This window comes from Enoplosus armatus, chromosome 23 (genome assembly GCF_043641665.1).
Source record: "Enoplosus armatus isolate fEnoArm2 chromosome 23, fEnoArm2.hap1, whole genome shotgun sequence".
In the NCBI taxonomy this organism is placed as follows: Eukaryota; Metazoa; Chordata; class Actinopteri; order Centrarchiformes; family Enoplosidae; genus Enoplosus; species Enoplosus armatus.
In genome coordinates this window covers 1,933,720-1,950,351 of record NC_092202.1, presented here as the reverse complement: position 1 = coordinate 1,950,351, position 16,632 = coordinate 1,933,720, and the positions used below count along the sequence as shown (strand labels likewise).

The following is a 16,632-nucleotide window of genomic DNA, read 5'->3' as shown; positions in this document are numbered from 1 at the left end:
AACGTAGCAACAGTAGCTAAGGGGGGAGAAGTCATGTTAATAGTATTTATTGCTCTGTTTTTATGAATGAATGTCTAAACATCCGCACCTCCATGTGTCCGTCTCTACCCAGGAGGGAGTGAGTGTTCTTGGGATAAGGAGCGTCTGACCAGCCCCCCTGCTGGAGCCCACAGTGGAGGTCCAGGAGGTGGAGGAGCTCATTTAGGAGCAGCGGGAGGAGGAGTTGGAGGAGGAGGAGGTGCAACAGGAGGAGGAGGAGGTGGGAGGGGGTCAGCCATTGGAGCTGTCAATCAACAACAGCTCCAGCAGCAACAACAGCTATTGGCTAACAGTGAGCACACACACTCTCACATACATAATGACAGATATACAGTACATCCAAACAGACAACACACTCAGACAAACTACAAGGGAAAAGGGCAGAAACACACACACACACACACACACACACACACACACACACACACACACACAGTCGGTATGTGTTTAAAGGGGTGGCAATATTTGTTAATGCACGCCATTTAATCTGTTCCCATCTCCTGTATTAACACTCTGTCTGGATTATTCAGCACACACTCTAATAAATGACTCAATTTATCAACACCACACACACACACACACATATGGACAGACACACAAACAGACAGAAACACACTCATACTCGCTCTTTTTCTTACTGCAGAAGTAATGTATTTACACACACACACACACACACACTGGGCAGCGGGAGGCGACAAACACTCACATTGATTATTCTATCACTTCAGTCGTCACGACAACAGCAATCAGTGTTATTGTTTCATTGGAATGAAAGCAGCCTCTGCAATTTTTGGTGTGTGTGTGTGTTTTTTCAACAGCTGAGGCGACACCTCAAGAGTGAACCTCTTGTGGGAGTTCGCCTTTGAAAATGGGGGGCTATTTTAAGGTCGGGGGGGTCTGAGGTCAGAGGTCAGAGGTCAAGGTTGTGCTTTTAGGAGGTTCAGGGTTAAAGGATGAATTAAAGTCAGCGGTCCTCACAAATGTGGTGTTGCATGTGTGTCTGTGTATGTGAGAAAGAGAAGGGGGGGGAGTGATAAAATACAGACGACAAAGTGAGAGATGGATGCAGGAAGAGGTGTGGAACGAGAAAATGGTGGGAGAGAGAAAAGATAAAAGATTAGCTAGAAAATGGTGGCGTACGGAAATGAAAAGAAAAGAAATGGGGAGAAGGATAAAAACTAAAAGAGGTAAACAAGAGAAAGCAAACAGAAAAAGAGAGCAGAAATATAAAATAAAGAGACACAACGAGAAAAAGAGAGGGAAAAAAAGATCGAAAGAAGGAAGAAAGTGAAGCTTTGACCTCCTTTTTCTTTCGCCTCATCACCTTTTAACCCTTTGGCCTCCATATTTTCTGCTCTTCCTTTCTCTCTCTCTCCCCCCTCGGCTTTGTCAACTTTTATTAGCCAGACATTTGACACTGAGGTGACACCTCTCTCTTTCCTCAAGGTTAAGTTCAACACAAGTTCACAGACACAATCCCGTCCAGTGTGTCTCTCGGTTGTCTTCTTCTCACAAAGGCTTCACTTCAGTTTACTGAAAAGGAAAATATAAAAAGGATAAAACAGATAAAAAAAACAGAGAGAGAGAGAGAGGAGACGGACTGGAGGTGTGTTGTGATGCAGTATGAAGCCTGTACAAAGTCAAAGTGGCTGATCTCGGCTCGGGCTAATGCATTGAAAACAAACAATAAAACACCTGAAACATGTTAAAGATGTCAAGATGACTGATTGTAACATCAACAAACCAATGACGAAGTGTGGACGAAATAAACGAGTTGTGAAGGAGAAAAGGTGAAATGTTTGGTAATATTAAACTAGTTAATTTCAGAAATATCTACGTCAGTTAGATTAGTGTTGCTGCTTTAACGGTGGACAATCTGTTTATGTATGTAATAATCTTTAATATTACATTAGACCATGAATTCCTAAACATTATAATCAAGAAGTGTGTTTCCATCCACCTGTTTTTATGCACATAATTAAATATCGCAAATGTTTTTACGCTTGACTGAAAAGTTGATGCATGGAAATGAATTACGACGTGCGTGAAGCATGCGACTTAAACGTGCAGGGAAGCTTCCACCGGAGAGACAGACGCATCAGATTGAGTGTGGAGCGATGAGGAGACTGTAACCTTCCTCACGTGAATAAATGAAACAAACATAAACGCCATATTTCCATCATGTTTTCCACATCGTTCATTTAAGGTTTGACCGGTGCTCTTTTAACCGTCGTCTTGTTGCATCTTCTCCTGCGACGGTTTAATGGCGCTCGACTGGAAAACTGATTATCAAGATGCACCAACTCCTAATATTCGACTAACAGTAGTGGATGGAAATGTGCTTTCATTTGCATTGCTCTCACAACAAAAACAATCTATTATTTGTACTATTTTGTGTTTTTTCTGAACATTTCAGCTACATCATGATGTAGATGCTCTGTCGATCCTTTATTCATTTATTAAACTTTCATTGTCTTAACATAATCAAGTTTAAACACATTTAGTCAAACACAACTACCATTAGAAGCCCACCATGTGTCTACTGTAGGATATATATATACATATATTTCTCTCTCTGCCTCGCCCAGGGTTGGACCTGCCCTTCATGATGATGCCCCACCCTCTGCTGCCCATGGGGCTGCCGCCTGCATCTGTAGCCATGGCGATGTCGCAGATGAACCACCTCAACACCATCGCCAACATGGCCGCTGCAGCCCAGCAGATACACACTCACGTACACCGCGCGCCCGTCATCAAGGTACAACACACACACACGAAAACCTTTTTAAATGACAAACATAGAGGACCCCAGTACGTTCCTTGAGGAATCCCTCAATAAAGAACAGAGTTTTCTTTAAGAGTGTGTGGACACTGGTTACCAGTGGTTACCATTGCCATCACTTTGAAGGACCGATGACAAATGAAAGAATTAATGAGTTTAAAAAGTCTTTCCGGGTTTTCCAGTTTATCAGTTCAAGAAGAAGCATCTTTACGACGCAGCAGAAAGTTCAGTTTTCTTTGCATTTCTTCTATACAGAACGTTTTGGTATTCTTCATAGATACAGGAGGTTCTTCTTTAGTCCAAGAGACGCAAGACCGACGTTTATTGAAGAGAAACAGGATAAGGAACATTTAGAATACAACGCAAATCACAAACCTGCATTGTGAGGCCACATGAGATGTGTTTATCTACAGCGTCGCACTGTTTTGTCTTAAATCAATGCCAGTCACTGGTAACCCATAGTAACCATAATAAAACCTCTAATGATTCACTTAGTTACGTCTTACTCATTCATTCCTCCTCTCTCTCCAGGAGAGAGTGTGCGACAGTCCCTCTCTCTCTCCATCTGTTGATGAGGCCAACACTCCTCTGCAGTCGCAGCCCAGCAGCTCGGCCTCCAGCTCGCCCGAAAGACTGGGTACACACACACACACACACACACACACACACACACCAAAACAAAGTCAATTTTCAAGCAAAAACTGCAAATATTTCATGATTTCAGCTTCCCAAATGTGTGTCTTTTGGTTTCCTCAGACTTCTATAATAGTAAACTGAATGTCTTTGACTTTCGGACTGTTGGTCGGAGATACTGTAGATACACATATGACCTTACTTACCTACCTTACTAGACCAATATCTAGATTCATTAAACACATATAAATACTCACACACACACATGCATACGTCTGTACATGTAAAAACACACATTTAAAAAAAGACAAACATACCGTACACACAGATACACGTGCATCTGCAGGTGTGTTCACACATACTGTGTGTTCATGCATCATCACACACACACACACACACACACACACACACACACACACACACACACACACACACACACACACACACTCACACACACACACACTCACTGTGCTTGTTCTTTCAACAGGATTGGTGTCAGCTGATGCAGATGTTGCGTTGCCCAACCCTGCTGCACCCATCAAGAAAATAACAAAGGACAAAGGTTGGACCACACACACACACACACACACACACACACACACACACACACACACACAGAAAGGTATTCTCATAAATGCACAAACACGTGAACGCTGTTCGACAACAGAAGACACAAACACTTACATAAGTGAGGATATTCCATTATCCACCTTAATCTAAACCCTCACCCTTTGACAACTGACAAATTGTCCTCACTTAGGGGGGGCTTTCCTCATCTACTGTATTTACACACACACACACACACACACAGTGACTGAAAACACACATGCACACTTGCAGAGATGAAGACACAGAAACAGAAACAGAAGCGTCAGGATGTTCTGCCCCCCCCCCCCCTATTGATCACCTGTCTCTGAGCCATCAATCAGAGGAATGAGGGAGGGGGAGATAGATAGATGGAGGGGGAGGGGGTGAGGGAGGGAGGCTAAGTGAAGGAGGCATGGATAAAAGGGGTCAAGAGGTCACACACTAAAAGCATGCGGGGGCCTCTCCTCCCTCCATCACACTCTCTTTTCCCTCTCTGTATTTTCCATTCTTATAACACGTTCTGTTTTCATCCCATTCTTCCCTTCATTTCCACTCCGTCGACACTCCTGGCGCTCAGGAGGGATGCTTCCTTTTAAAATCAATAAGTTCCTGTTGCTGCACGGATCTTAAAGAATAAGGAAATGAATTCGGCTTCAAATGTCAGCGACTTTCACTTGAATTTAAAAAAAAAACCAGAACAGATATCGCTGTGACACATTGTTTTATTTTCAGTGTGACTTTTTCACTTGTGGTTTGCGCCACGTTTCAGCTGCAGTCGTCTGCTTGTAATGTTAGAAAACACAATCACACTGCAGGTAAATGCACTCGTTAGCAAGCGTGTGAAGTGGCACTATGAAGGAATATTATTTAGTACTATTTGAAATGTTTTGCATGCTGTTTGGCATGTGTTGTTCTTAGGTCTAAAAACTTACAGGGTTTTTCTGCGTTTTTAAACCTGGGCCTTATTTCTTTACATATTTTTGGGTGAACAGTATGAAAAGTTTTGGAATTGGTCCAGAAGCTCGCTTCAGCCAGCAGCCGCGAAACGGCCTTCAACCTAATACCATGTCCACTAAAAGTGCTCGTCTTTGCCGGTGGCCGACTTTGGGAATAACTTGTTGCTAGCAGTTCCTCTGTGTTAAGTCCAAACTACCCCGAACCTTTTTGTTAGAGTATTTTTATTGAACCAGAAACAGAAGTCTCGCTCTGAAATCCTGCGGATGTGAAGATGAGTATTAGTACATCATCTTAGGCTAGTATGCCGAAGACTCTTAAGCAATCAAAGCGATCTTTTCCTCTGCGATCGTCTAATCAAACTCTCAAAGATCCTGGTCTTAAACCGTTGTGGACTCCTCGTTAAAAAACATTAAAATTCTCGCAGGTATTTAAGTCACGTTGATCACCAGGAAACTTTTTAAAAGCCACTCAGCTACAGAAAGTGTTTACTGCCCATCTCAGGGGAGAATAACAGACAACAAAATGTTCTCTATGGCCTCCCTCCATCTGGAAGGTATATTGGAGCAATTACTGCAGCAGAATGACATAATAAACTAAACCTGTGTTTGTGATAGAAATGACCTTCCTGTGTGTGTAATCCCCGGCCGCTTTGTGTATGTCGTTTTCTTTAAGCCGCCGACTGAAACCACGCTTTTTTGGTGATTGAGGTGAACTCAGTTTTTAATACGTACCAGACTAAATAAATTAAATTAAATTAATTAATCAATGAGCGTTTATAGTCGAGTCACAAACACTCTGCCCGGTTTGTTTCAGCTCAGCAGCACAAACGGTATCAAAGTTACTGTGTAACACAAAAATGTTGTAAAAATGCACCTTTTTCAAAATAAAAGCACTGGATTGAGCTACATGAAACACCAAAACCAGTGTTCAATCTTCCTGTTTTCACTCTCTAGTCCTCCCTTCCCTCACTTTTGTAATCCTGTCTTTCTTTTTTAAATCGTTTTTAAACGCTCCTCCCTCCCCCCTCTCCATGTTCTTCTTCTCCTCCATTTTTATTTTATCCCAGTTTCCCCCTCATGTTCTCCCCTTCATCTTCAACCATTAGCCCGTTCTTTCTCGTAACCCTTTTATTTATTTATTCATTTATTTTGGCCAGAGATGACATTTCATCGCACAATGAGATGAAATGTCTGAAAAGCTTTGTCAACATGTACGGGGGGGAGAGAGGGAGGGAGGGAGAGAGGAGAAAGGAACATGAGGAAAACCGGAAATACAATCCTGGTGGAAAGATAAGTAATGAACAAGACAAAGAAAGAAAAGTAAGAGAAAGGGCACGTGGAAACTGGGAAAGAGAAAGAAGGAAAAGAAAATGAGTGAGAGAGGAAGAAGAAGGTTTGAAAGATGAAGATGAAGATGTGGAAGTGGAGAGAAGGTGATGAAGAAAGATATGAGAGAAAGAGAGGAAAGGTAGAGTGTAAAGGGATGTATGGATGAAGTGGCTGATAGGGGATGGTGTGTGTGTGTGTGTGTGTGTGTGTGTGTGTGTGTGTGTGTGTGTGTGTGTGTGTGTGTGTGTGTGAGAGAGAGTTAGAGTGCATCTTAATCAGCGTTAATTTCACAGCAGAGTTAACCCAGTTGTCAGTGTGTTAGGCATTAAGGGCTGATCAGACACTGTGACGCACTCGCAATGAACACACACACACACACACACACACACACGCACAAATCAAGGATGTCTTTAATCCTTGCCAATTAGTACCACACATGATTGTCTGAATACTAACGACCTCTCGGTGTGTGTGTGTGTGTGTGTGTGTGTACGGTGTAATTGATTTCTCTGATGCTGCTTCGTTGCCTTTTATACCTTCGTAAACATCAACATTTCAGAAACTTCACTCGAAGCTCGTGACGACGCGTCGCTGACAGAAACCTGCCGCCTCCGAAACATTTCGACAGTTCTTTAAAAAAAACAGCTTCTTAAAGTGGCACGTTGACTATTTCTCGAAATGTCGAACTTTTCCTTTCATAAACTTAGATGTTAGAGTTAGATGAGAAGATTGATACCATTCATGTCTGCTTAGCTCAGCTTAGCATAGCTTAGCATAAAGACTGGAAACAGCTTATTAGGATTTACGCTAAGCTAAGCTAACCTTTGATGCACCTGCAGCTGAATGTTTTAGTAATAATACTTTTAATAACATGTAATAATCTTTATTTGTAGAGCAGTTTTCATACAGAGTTAAAAAGCCTCACACAAGGCGACATTAAGAAAATCAGTAAGAGACGAAGAAATATTCTCAGTTTTTGTCCGGTTCTGTTTTAATAAGATAATAAGACAGTATTTAGTTATTTTATTAATGAGATATGTTGATGGGGAAAGATTTGTGATATAAAAAGCTTTAACAAGAAAAGTTTTATTTTTAAATTTTATAATGAGAAAATACATAACATAAAAACTAACAAAGAAACAGATTTTGAAATAAAAAGAAAACAAGGTTAACCTTTTTAAAAAGCAGAGGACTTCGAGTGTTTGAAGTTGTGTCTTTTGTTTATTGTCCCTCACAGAAGAGTCTTCGCTGGGACAAGCCCTGCCCCCTGGCTTCCCTGCTCCGTTCCTATTCGCTGACGGCCTGTCGTCAGTGGAGACCCTGCTCACCAACATACAGGTGACATCCTGTTTATATAAAAGTGTTGTCGGGAAAAGGACTCGATTACAGTGTTATCATATGAACAATACGAATTATTGACAGAGAACAATGCAGAAATATGATATCAGGAGACATTCTTTATTGTGATCATGGTTAACTGTGATGATGGTGGTGATATGAGCTGTTTATATTATGTTTGAACACACATAAATCGAATCAATGGGACAAAAACTGTGCAGCTGATTCCAGTAAATCTCTTTCAGGATTTGTTTAATTGTGGAATAAAAATCATTGACTGTTATTATTGGACTGCAACGCTTCCCAACATGAAAAACTATGTGAAAACAGCAGATATATTAAGGCCGGAAACTTTTAAACAGATGTCATCAAGATGTTTCATCCCCGATTTCAGAATATATTGCTATTAGCAGCTATGAATAACTGCAGATGTTGCGTTCTCTGCATGCGGTCTGAAGCGCTTTCTGTAACCAGACTTCTCGTCTCAGGGCCTGCTGAAGGTGGCGGTGGAGAACGCCCGGGTGCAGGACAAACAGATCCAGGCGGAGAAAAGAGAGCTGAAGATGGAGCTCTACAGAGAAAGAGAGATGAGAGAGAGTCTGGAACGACAGCTCACCTCCGAACTACAGAGCAGAGGTCTGACTGACAGAGAAAAGGCTATTTTACATACTTTTTGAACAATGAAACGGGGACAAACCCATTGTGTTCACAGCCAGAGGGGCTGAAAATAACACCAGAGCAAAAAGCACCGGCAGAGAAAAGGCTGAAACTTGAGAGAGAAGATTCTTCTTCAGCAGAAACTTGATTTTATTACTTTAACTGCGCTTACATGTGACAAATAAGTTGTTTCTTCCTCCTCTTCCTCCCTCAGCCTCCATCCAGAAGCGTCTGAAGAAGGAGAAGAAGGCCAAGAGGAAGCTGCAGGAGGCGCTGGAGTTTGAGTCGAAGAGGAGGGAGCGAGTGGAGGACGCTCTGAAACACTCGTCCTCGTCCTCTCCTGAGCCGCTGCACGCCGCCAACAACAACATCAACAACGGTACGACGGACTGTTGGTTTATTTCAGGGTTTGTTTTTTTGTCTGCCTCGTATCTTATCTCTGTTTTCTTAAAGTCTTTTTATTACTCGCTTAGTTTTCCTAACTTTTTCCTTGTTTGTTAAGTGTCTTTCTAATAGCCTTATTGTTTTTCTTCCTTCTTGTTTTTATTGTTTCAGCTTGGATTCTTATTCTTTCATTCTTTCTCAAAGAGTTCTGGTTCTTTGTTTGTATTCTGTCTTTGATTTGAATGTCATGAATCGTTTCTTCCTCTGTCTTTTTCACTGGTTTATGTCTCTGTTTGTGATCTTCCGGCCTCGTGTTTACTTTGACACACTTATTTAATATATTTTAATTTCTGGGCTCTTTATAGACTAAATAGTTAGTTGAGAGAATAATCAGCAGATTAAGCCATAAGGAAAATAATCAAATCCGAACATTTTGAAGCCAAACTTTAAGGATATTTCGGGTGCAGTATCACTTATCTTATGAATCTCTACTGGTGACTGAAAGGAACTGCAACAACAATAATAACAACAAACCTCATGTTTTCCAAAACAGCTCTCTGGCACAGTGATGGGTTTGTTGTGAGGAAGCAGCCAAATGTTTTTTTCCCCCTAATATCAAAACATTTCTTTTTACAGAGGAGTTGAAGTGCTTTGACAATTAACATCAAGAGAAGAAAAAACTAAATAACATCCAAAAATATAATCCTCCAGACGAACGCTTGTGTTTGTGGCTCGGTTTTCTTTGTGAATGCAGTTTGTTTTTGACCTGCACACAGTTACAAGGTGCTGTTTGTTTTTTATTGGCCGACCCACTGAGACTCTGTCTTGTCTTTGTGTTTCATACCAGACGCTGCTGTAGCCGAGGATAAACCTGAACTTAATGGAAACCAGCAAGACAACGGCGCTGTACAAGGTACCTGAGAGCACGCACACACACACACACACACATCCAAACAATAAAAAATATCATAAAACACACAGTCAGACACACACTCATGCATGCAGAGTCATGCTGATACACACACACACACACACACCACATATTAACAGATAGGACACTGTATACAAGTGTGTTCAAAGGCAGACTTACAAGTTTTTACACACACACACACACACACACACACACACACACACACACACACACACACACACACGTGGTAGGCACATGTGTGTGTTGGGGCCCAGGCTAGATTAGTGGAGACATTAAGCAGACACAGAGACACTGTGGCCTCCCTTTGATGTGCACCTTATCAGACACACATGTGAGTGTGTGTGTGTGTGTGTGTATACACACTGCTATGAGCTCAATGATATGAGTGTGGATATTTGAGTTTATGCTGAAGTGTAGACTGAGGGTGAGGACGTTTTTTGGAGAAGCTGTTTTGGAAAGTGACGTTTTAGAAAATAAGGAAGCATTCTGGACAGTGAGGAAGTAAAAGGGACACGTTTTTCAGGTGAGAATTGTTGTTGGAAAATGGCGACATTTTAAGAAGGTGAGGACATTTTCGAGAACACATTGCTATATAAATAAAGTTATTGTTATGATTACTTCATGGAAAGTCAAAAGGGACAGTTTTTGGAAAACGAAGTGGGGACATTTTGTATTTTTAGAGAACGAAGACATCCTCTGGAAAGTGAGGACAGTTACAAAACCAAAAGCACTTTTGGAAATTTTATATTTTTGTTGGGACACTTTCATAACTTTTGGAAGGTAAGACGGGAAATGTTTGTGAGCGAGGACATTTTGAAGAATGAGGACATTTTTGTAAAAGACACGTCCGGTCCTCACTTCCTCAAAAGATCATTTGAGGGTTAATGCTCAGAATTAGCTTCAGGTTAGGGTTACGGACTCGGGACTGCATTATGCCAATGAGGGTCCTCACAAGTACAGCACTGACGTGTGTGTGTTAGTATGCATGTGTCGTCCTCTTTCCACCAGCTGTGCTCAGTCCTCCCTGACATTGAAAACCTTCACTTGAAACTCTGCGCGTGTATAAATGAATATCTACAGACGCACACACACACACACTCCCTGTGTATGCATGTGTGTGTGTGTGTGTGTGTGTGTGTGTGTGCACGCTGTACCTGAAGTTGTGCATTTGAGTGTGTGTGTGTTTGATCCACACTCTGGTGAGACAGGGAACTCTAATTAGCTCTCTCTCCTCTTTAGACCCCTTTTAGATCCCCTCTCTTCTGCAAGCCAAGCACTCCGACAAACACACACACACACACACACACACAGACCCACCTGATTTCATTAATGTTGATTGGCCCAGTAGGACCCCTTTGCTGCCTTGCTCACACACACACACACACCAACAAACACACACTCATCCCTCCTGCCATAAAAGCATTTTGCACCTACGGTGGTTTACTCACTCTCACACACACACACACACACACACACACACACACACACACACACACACACACACACACACACACCTCTCCCCTGCCTCTCTCACCTTCCACACTCTTAATTAACGAGTGAGGAGAAAACTGCTGAATACAAAGAAAGACATCGCATTACAATCAGAAAGAGAGGGAGAGAGAGAACGAACGAGAAGCAGGGGAGAGAGTGAGAGACATAGAGAGAGAGGAGGGGAGGAGAGAGAGAGAGAGAGAGAGAGAGGAGGAGTAAGATCGGTTTCTCCCAGTTGTTTAAAGCTGACCAGACTAATTGGCCGTACAAAATATAGAAGAGATGGAGGAAGAAGAGAGGGCAGAGGAGATGAGAGGAATGGGAGAAGAGGAAGAGTAGGACTGATAGGAGGAGGAGGAGGAGGAGGAGGAGGAGGAGGAGGAGGGGGAGAAAAAAAGAGGATTCAAATTGTGGGTAGAAAGGATGGGGAGGAGCACAAGAAGGACAGAAGGAGAAAAGAGAAGAAAGACGTGGTTAAAAAGGAGGAACAAAGGTAAGAAAAGGGAAGATAATGATTAGGAGAGAAAGAGGGAGCAGAGGAGGATGGACAAGAGTGGGAGAAGGGAAGGAAAGGAGGGGAAGATGAAAAGGAGGACAGGAAAAGGAAGGAGGGATGTAAGTTGGGGAAGAAGAACAGGTGGAGGAGAGGAAAGAGGAGGTGGAAAAGAAGGGATGAAATGGGGGCAGATAGAAGAAAGGGAAGTAGACAAATGAAGAAGAGGAGAGGATCTGTGGAGAGTCAGAAATGAGAGAAAAGAGTGATGAGAAAGGAGAAATGGGAGGAAGAGAAGAGCAGAGGTGAAGAAAGGAGGATGAGGAGGAAATGTGTAAAGAGATAGGAACAGAGAGAATGTGAAAGGAGGACAAGGAGAACTAAAAAAAGGAAAGAAAAGAGGGAGAAGATTAAAGATGGAGAGGGGATAAAAGAGGAGGAAGAGGAGGAGAAAATAATAAAATGGATGGAAAGAAGATCAGGTGGAGGAGAGGAACTGTGGAGGGTCAGAGGAAAGAACAAGTGATGAGGGGAGAGGGAGGAGAAAGTGGGAGTGAGGGGAGCGCAAGATGGGAGGAGGAAAAAGGAGGGAAAAACAGGAGGAAGAGAGATGTGGTGAATGAAGGAAAAGGAGGACGAGAAGGAGGAACAGGTAGATGAAGAGGAGGTGGAGAAGAAGGGATGAAAGATGGAGCAGTAAGGAAAAGAGGAGGTGGGAGGGAAAGAAGAGGAGAGGCGAAAAGCTGAAAGAGAAAAAAGGAGGAAGACACAAGGAGAAAAGAGGAATGAAAGCAAAACCTGGTGAGAGAAAGGAAAAGGAGAAGGGACGTATGGGAGAGGAAGAGGAGGAAAAAGAGGACAGGAGAAAGAGGGATGAGGGAGGAGGAGGAGGAAGAGGAGTGTGCAGCTTCCTCAGGAGGGAGTTGAAAAATGTGACCTTGTTCCGAGACCTGGTGACATTTCCTCCACCCAGCTGATAGACTTTTAACAAGGCAGGTCAGCATCATTTTTAACCAGGACAGGCAACACACACACACACACACACACACACACACACACACACACACACACACACACACACAGGAGGTGTATGTTATAGTGACAGATAGAGGTGGGGGGGGGGGGGGGGGGGCAGGGTTGCCAGGTCAGAATGGTGACACAAAAGGTAAAAGGAGGAGAAGAAGAAAGTGGGAAAGATGAGCAGAAACTAAATAAATAAATAGATAAAGAAAGACGTCTCACGTTTATTCTACATACGAATTCTAACTGGAGTTTGGTCTGCAGCACATTCACACTAAAAAGGTGACAACATGTTATATACTGGATTATATATATACATATATATATATATATATACACACACACACACACACACAATGCAATGCACAAAATAAAAAGGAGGATTTACTCACAGCTGGAAAAAGTGGTGAGAAAAGCTCCAGGAACATCTTGGAAAACTGGAAAATAAAATATGAAATGTTTGGAAATGGGACAATTCATATTATCAATGATCACCTTTCAGGGTAATCATATTGTAATAAGATCTTTTTGTGTCATTTTCTAAAATCGTGTGGTCAGAATGAATGATTACGAGCAAAATGTAATAAACAAAACGAGATAGTGAAGTTTTACATGTGTTTGAGTTGTGAGTTTTGTGTGACATGATGTTTTATTTTACATCTGATTTAGCAAAACACAGATATATTGATTTTAGCCACATTTCCTATTTGGAAATTGTATGTACTTTACACTGGAAATGTAATGTAAAGTAGTACATTAATGATCTTTGCTGATGCTGGCCATGCCCAGTGGAGTTTATGTGGCTGAGAATAATATCGAAATGTGGGGGTGTAATAAAACAAATCAATAGCAATAATCAAATATGATACGGATCCCTTAGATTTGTTTTTAAGAATTGTGACAAAAACACATACTAACGGTGGCATTTTACAGTTGAAAACTCTACTCATTAGTGCTCTCTAGTGGACAAACTATGTAATGTGATACACTTTCTAAATTAAATTGGCTTTTTTATTTTATAATCAAGTGATCAATTGAATTAATTTAATTTAATTTTAATAAATATGATTTAATAATCATAACAGTTCATTGGGTTTTGGGCCGTTGATCGGACAAATTTTTTTTTCACTTTTTTCACATTTTATAGATGGCATCTATATATTTTATAGATATCTATTAATCAGTTACTGAAATAATCGTTAGTTGCAGGATTTTTACTTGAGCGGAAACAATTAGTTGATTGTTGATGTCTATTCAAATCAACAGAAATTAATTTGCAACAATCTTTTATAGTCTATTAATTGTTTCAGTCATTTCTTTAAAAGCAAGAATGCCAAATATTCTCTGGTTTCTACTTCTCAGACGTGAAGATCTGCTGTTTTATACTGTGAGAAATTGTGATGGGCATTTATAGATCAAATGATTCATCGGTTAATCCAGAAAAATCATTTGGCGGGTTTATTAATAATGAAATGAATTGTTAGTTGTCGCCCTAACGTCAGGCAGAAAGGGAGAGAGACAACAATAAGATGGAAATGAATCCAGCCACAGGAAGTGTACCAATCTGAACGACCTTCGACCACGACGACACGAAACTGTTAAGTTACAGATTGAAGTTTTAAGGACGGCACTGGGGGGATCAAAGCGGCGACTTTTTAAGTTGCAGGACAGTTTTTAAGCACCAGGCCAAACCTGCTGCCTAAAGGAGAAAAAGAAAGGACAGGAGAGGACAGAGAGAAGAATGGGTCGGGATAAAAATAATATGAGTAACAGATAGAGGACAGGAGGGAGCAGAGGGGAGGTGAGGAGGAGGAGGGGATGCATGTAGAATAGAGGGATGAAAGAGGAGGAGAGGAGGGGGTCTGAGTGGATCGAGGAGTGATAAAAATAGGGAAGGGCAGGAGATGAGAGGGATGAAAAGGAGGGAAGGCAGGGAATATGACGGAGGAAACGAGGGGCGAGCGCAAGATGAAAGAGAAAATTTAAGAAAGTTTTTTTTCTTTTTTTATTCCAACACGGACGGACCTGTTTCATATCCTCAAAAAACAAAGAACGATGAATAGAGGACAAAATGAGAGGGTAAGATGATGACGGAGAGCAGAGGAAGATAAGTTGAAAAGTAGTGGAGGGCAACAGAAAGAGGAGCGCAGGAGGAAGAGGAGGGAGGGCAGGTTTATGGTTGCTGTTATGCAGAAATGTAAACACTTTGCAACGTTCGCAGAAAACAATGACACCGCAGGGAGAGGAAGGTGTGCACGAGAGTGTGTTTCTGTCTGTTTCTGCTGTGTGTGTGTGTGTTGCACGTGCTCCTGTGTGGGTGGGTGCAGCAACAGCACTACGGGGAGCGGAAGGAGACCGACGGAGGTGAAATGAGAGAGAGAGGAGAGAGGGGGGGGGTGGAGAGAGCCGAGATATGAGATTTCTATCATAAACGGACGCTGCAGAAAAGAGAGAACGAGATGGAACACTTTCAGCTAAAAAACGGGAAGTTCCTGTACAAATGCGCCTCATTAGTTCTGCATATTGTTAACACACTTAAAGCTGCGGGTTGGTGGCAACGAGAGGTGACTGGTTGAAGCCCCGGTGATCTAACAGTGGGCTGACGGTACGGCATCTACGGAGACGTTAGTTTGAGGCCTCTGGTTTTATGTGCGGGTGCAGAGACCAGTGACTGTGTGAGCAGAGACTAAAAGGGTGGGGCTAATTTCAAACAACGAGGCGCACGGGTTGTCCCTGAAATTTCACTTTACCACCGAGAACCACCAGTCAAACAAATGACTTAAAAATAAGGAAATCTAAACCTACAGCGTCAAATCAAGTGTTCCTAAAACTGGTTTAGTGACTTTACAGTGGAGCTGAAATGATTCGTTGATCAACAGAAAATGTATTCGCAGCAATTCTGATAATAAATTATTAAAGTAATTTTTCCGAAGACTTCTATGATAGTAAATTAAATATCTTTAGTTTTTTTCCAACCAACAGTCCAAAACCCAGACGTTTAAATAGGTCAACTGCCCCATTGTCTTTACTATTCTGTAGCCCCAAGGATTGATCCATTAATCAAGGAAATAACTGGCGGACTAATAGATAAAGAAAATAATTGTTAGTTGCAGGCCTAGTTAGCTTCACTCGCTCAAAGAGAACGTCATTTTCATTTTTGCTTTGTTTATTTACTGATTCCTTTTGTGTGTGTGTTTTTTTTTTTACCCAGAATCCCGGGCGTTTCTGAAGACCCCCATGATGTTCTAGAAGGAAGGAATCCGCCTACAGAAAAGCCCCGCCCCTTCCCACCTTTACCTGTCCCCCCCCCCCTTTCCTGCACAGAAGAACTCCACCAGCCCGTTTCCACAGCAACCACGGCAGCCTGGATCACCACGGCAACGACCTCCCCAGGCGGGATTCTATCTTTGCAAACTTTTTGACGTTGCTATGAAACAATGAGACTACTAGGAGGCACGCCCCCCCCCCCCCGGTTTGGACTCACTGGGGGGAGGGGGGTCGTGTCTCTCGACTTCTTTCTTCTTCTCTTTCTTCTTTTTAGACAAACTTCACTCCATTCTTTCCTCTTTTTCTGTCTCCCTGCATCGGGACGTCTCTCATCCCTCGTTTGTTTCGAAAACTGAAAAATAAAAAATAATTCCCGGAAAGAAAAAAATAAAATAAAAGGTCAACACGAAGCAAACGGTTCCAGACCGACATCAACGCGCTCTCGGATGGACGTCATGTGGGAAAACAGCACCGGGGATCAATTTGATTGGACAATTCAAGACGTTTAAAATCGTCCAATGACACGATGTGATCCACAGGACCTTGTTTCTGATTGGTGCCGACAAGACAAGAATGGTTTGATGAAAAGACTTAAAAGTTCTTATTTCCCTAAAGAAAGAAAGAAAAACAAACAGTTTCAAACCCCCCTCTGGATTTGACGTAACTTCAGTCAACGTCATTGGCTGGCTCTCACCTCCCTCTGATTGGACGGTAATCAGCTGAT

The 16,632-nt window shown here is 42.1% G+C and overlaps 1 protein-coding gene across 1 annotated transcript in view; it reads left to right on the top strand.

Annotated features, from left to right (window-relative positions):
- The window catches only part of dachb (dachshund b), a 75,380-nt gene extending 59,490 nt beyond the window's left edge, over positions 1–15,890 (top strand). Inside the window, exons 4-12 of the mRNA XM_070929887.1 lie at positions 113–331; positions 2,628–2,797; positions 3,353–3,458; positions 3,942–4,016; positions 7,565–7,665; positions 8,154–8,301; positions 8,537–8,701; positions 9,554–9,619; positions 15,853–15,890. Of these exons, the coding sequence (XP_070785988.1) occupies positions 113–331; positions 2,628–2,797; positions 3,353–3,458; positions 3,942–4,016; positions 7,565–7,665; positions 8,154–8,301; positions 8,537–8,701; positions 9,554–9,619; positions 15,853–15,890 (1,088 nt within the window). The remainder of the gene's footprint in view (positions 1–112; positions 332–2,627; positions 2,798–3,352; positions 3,459–3,941; positions 4,017–7,564; positions 7,666–8,153; positions 8,302–8,536; positions 8,702–9,553; positions 9,620–15,852) is intronic.
- The last annotated feature ends 742 nt before the right edge of the window (positions 15,891–16,632 follow it).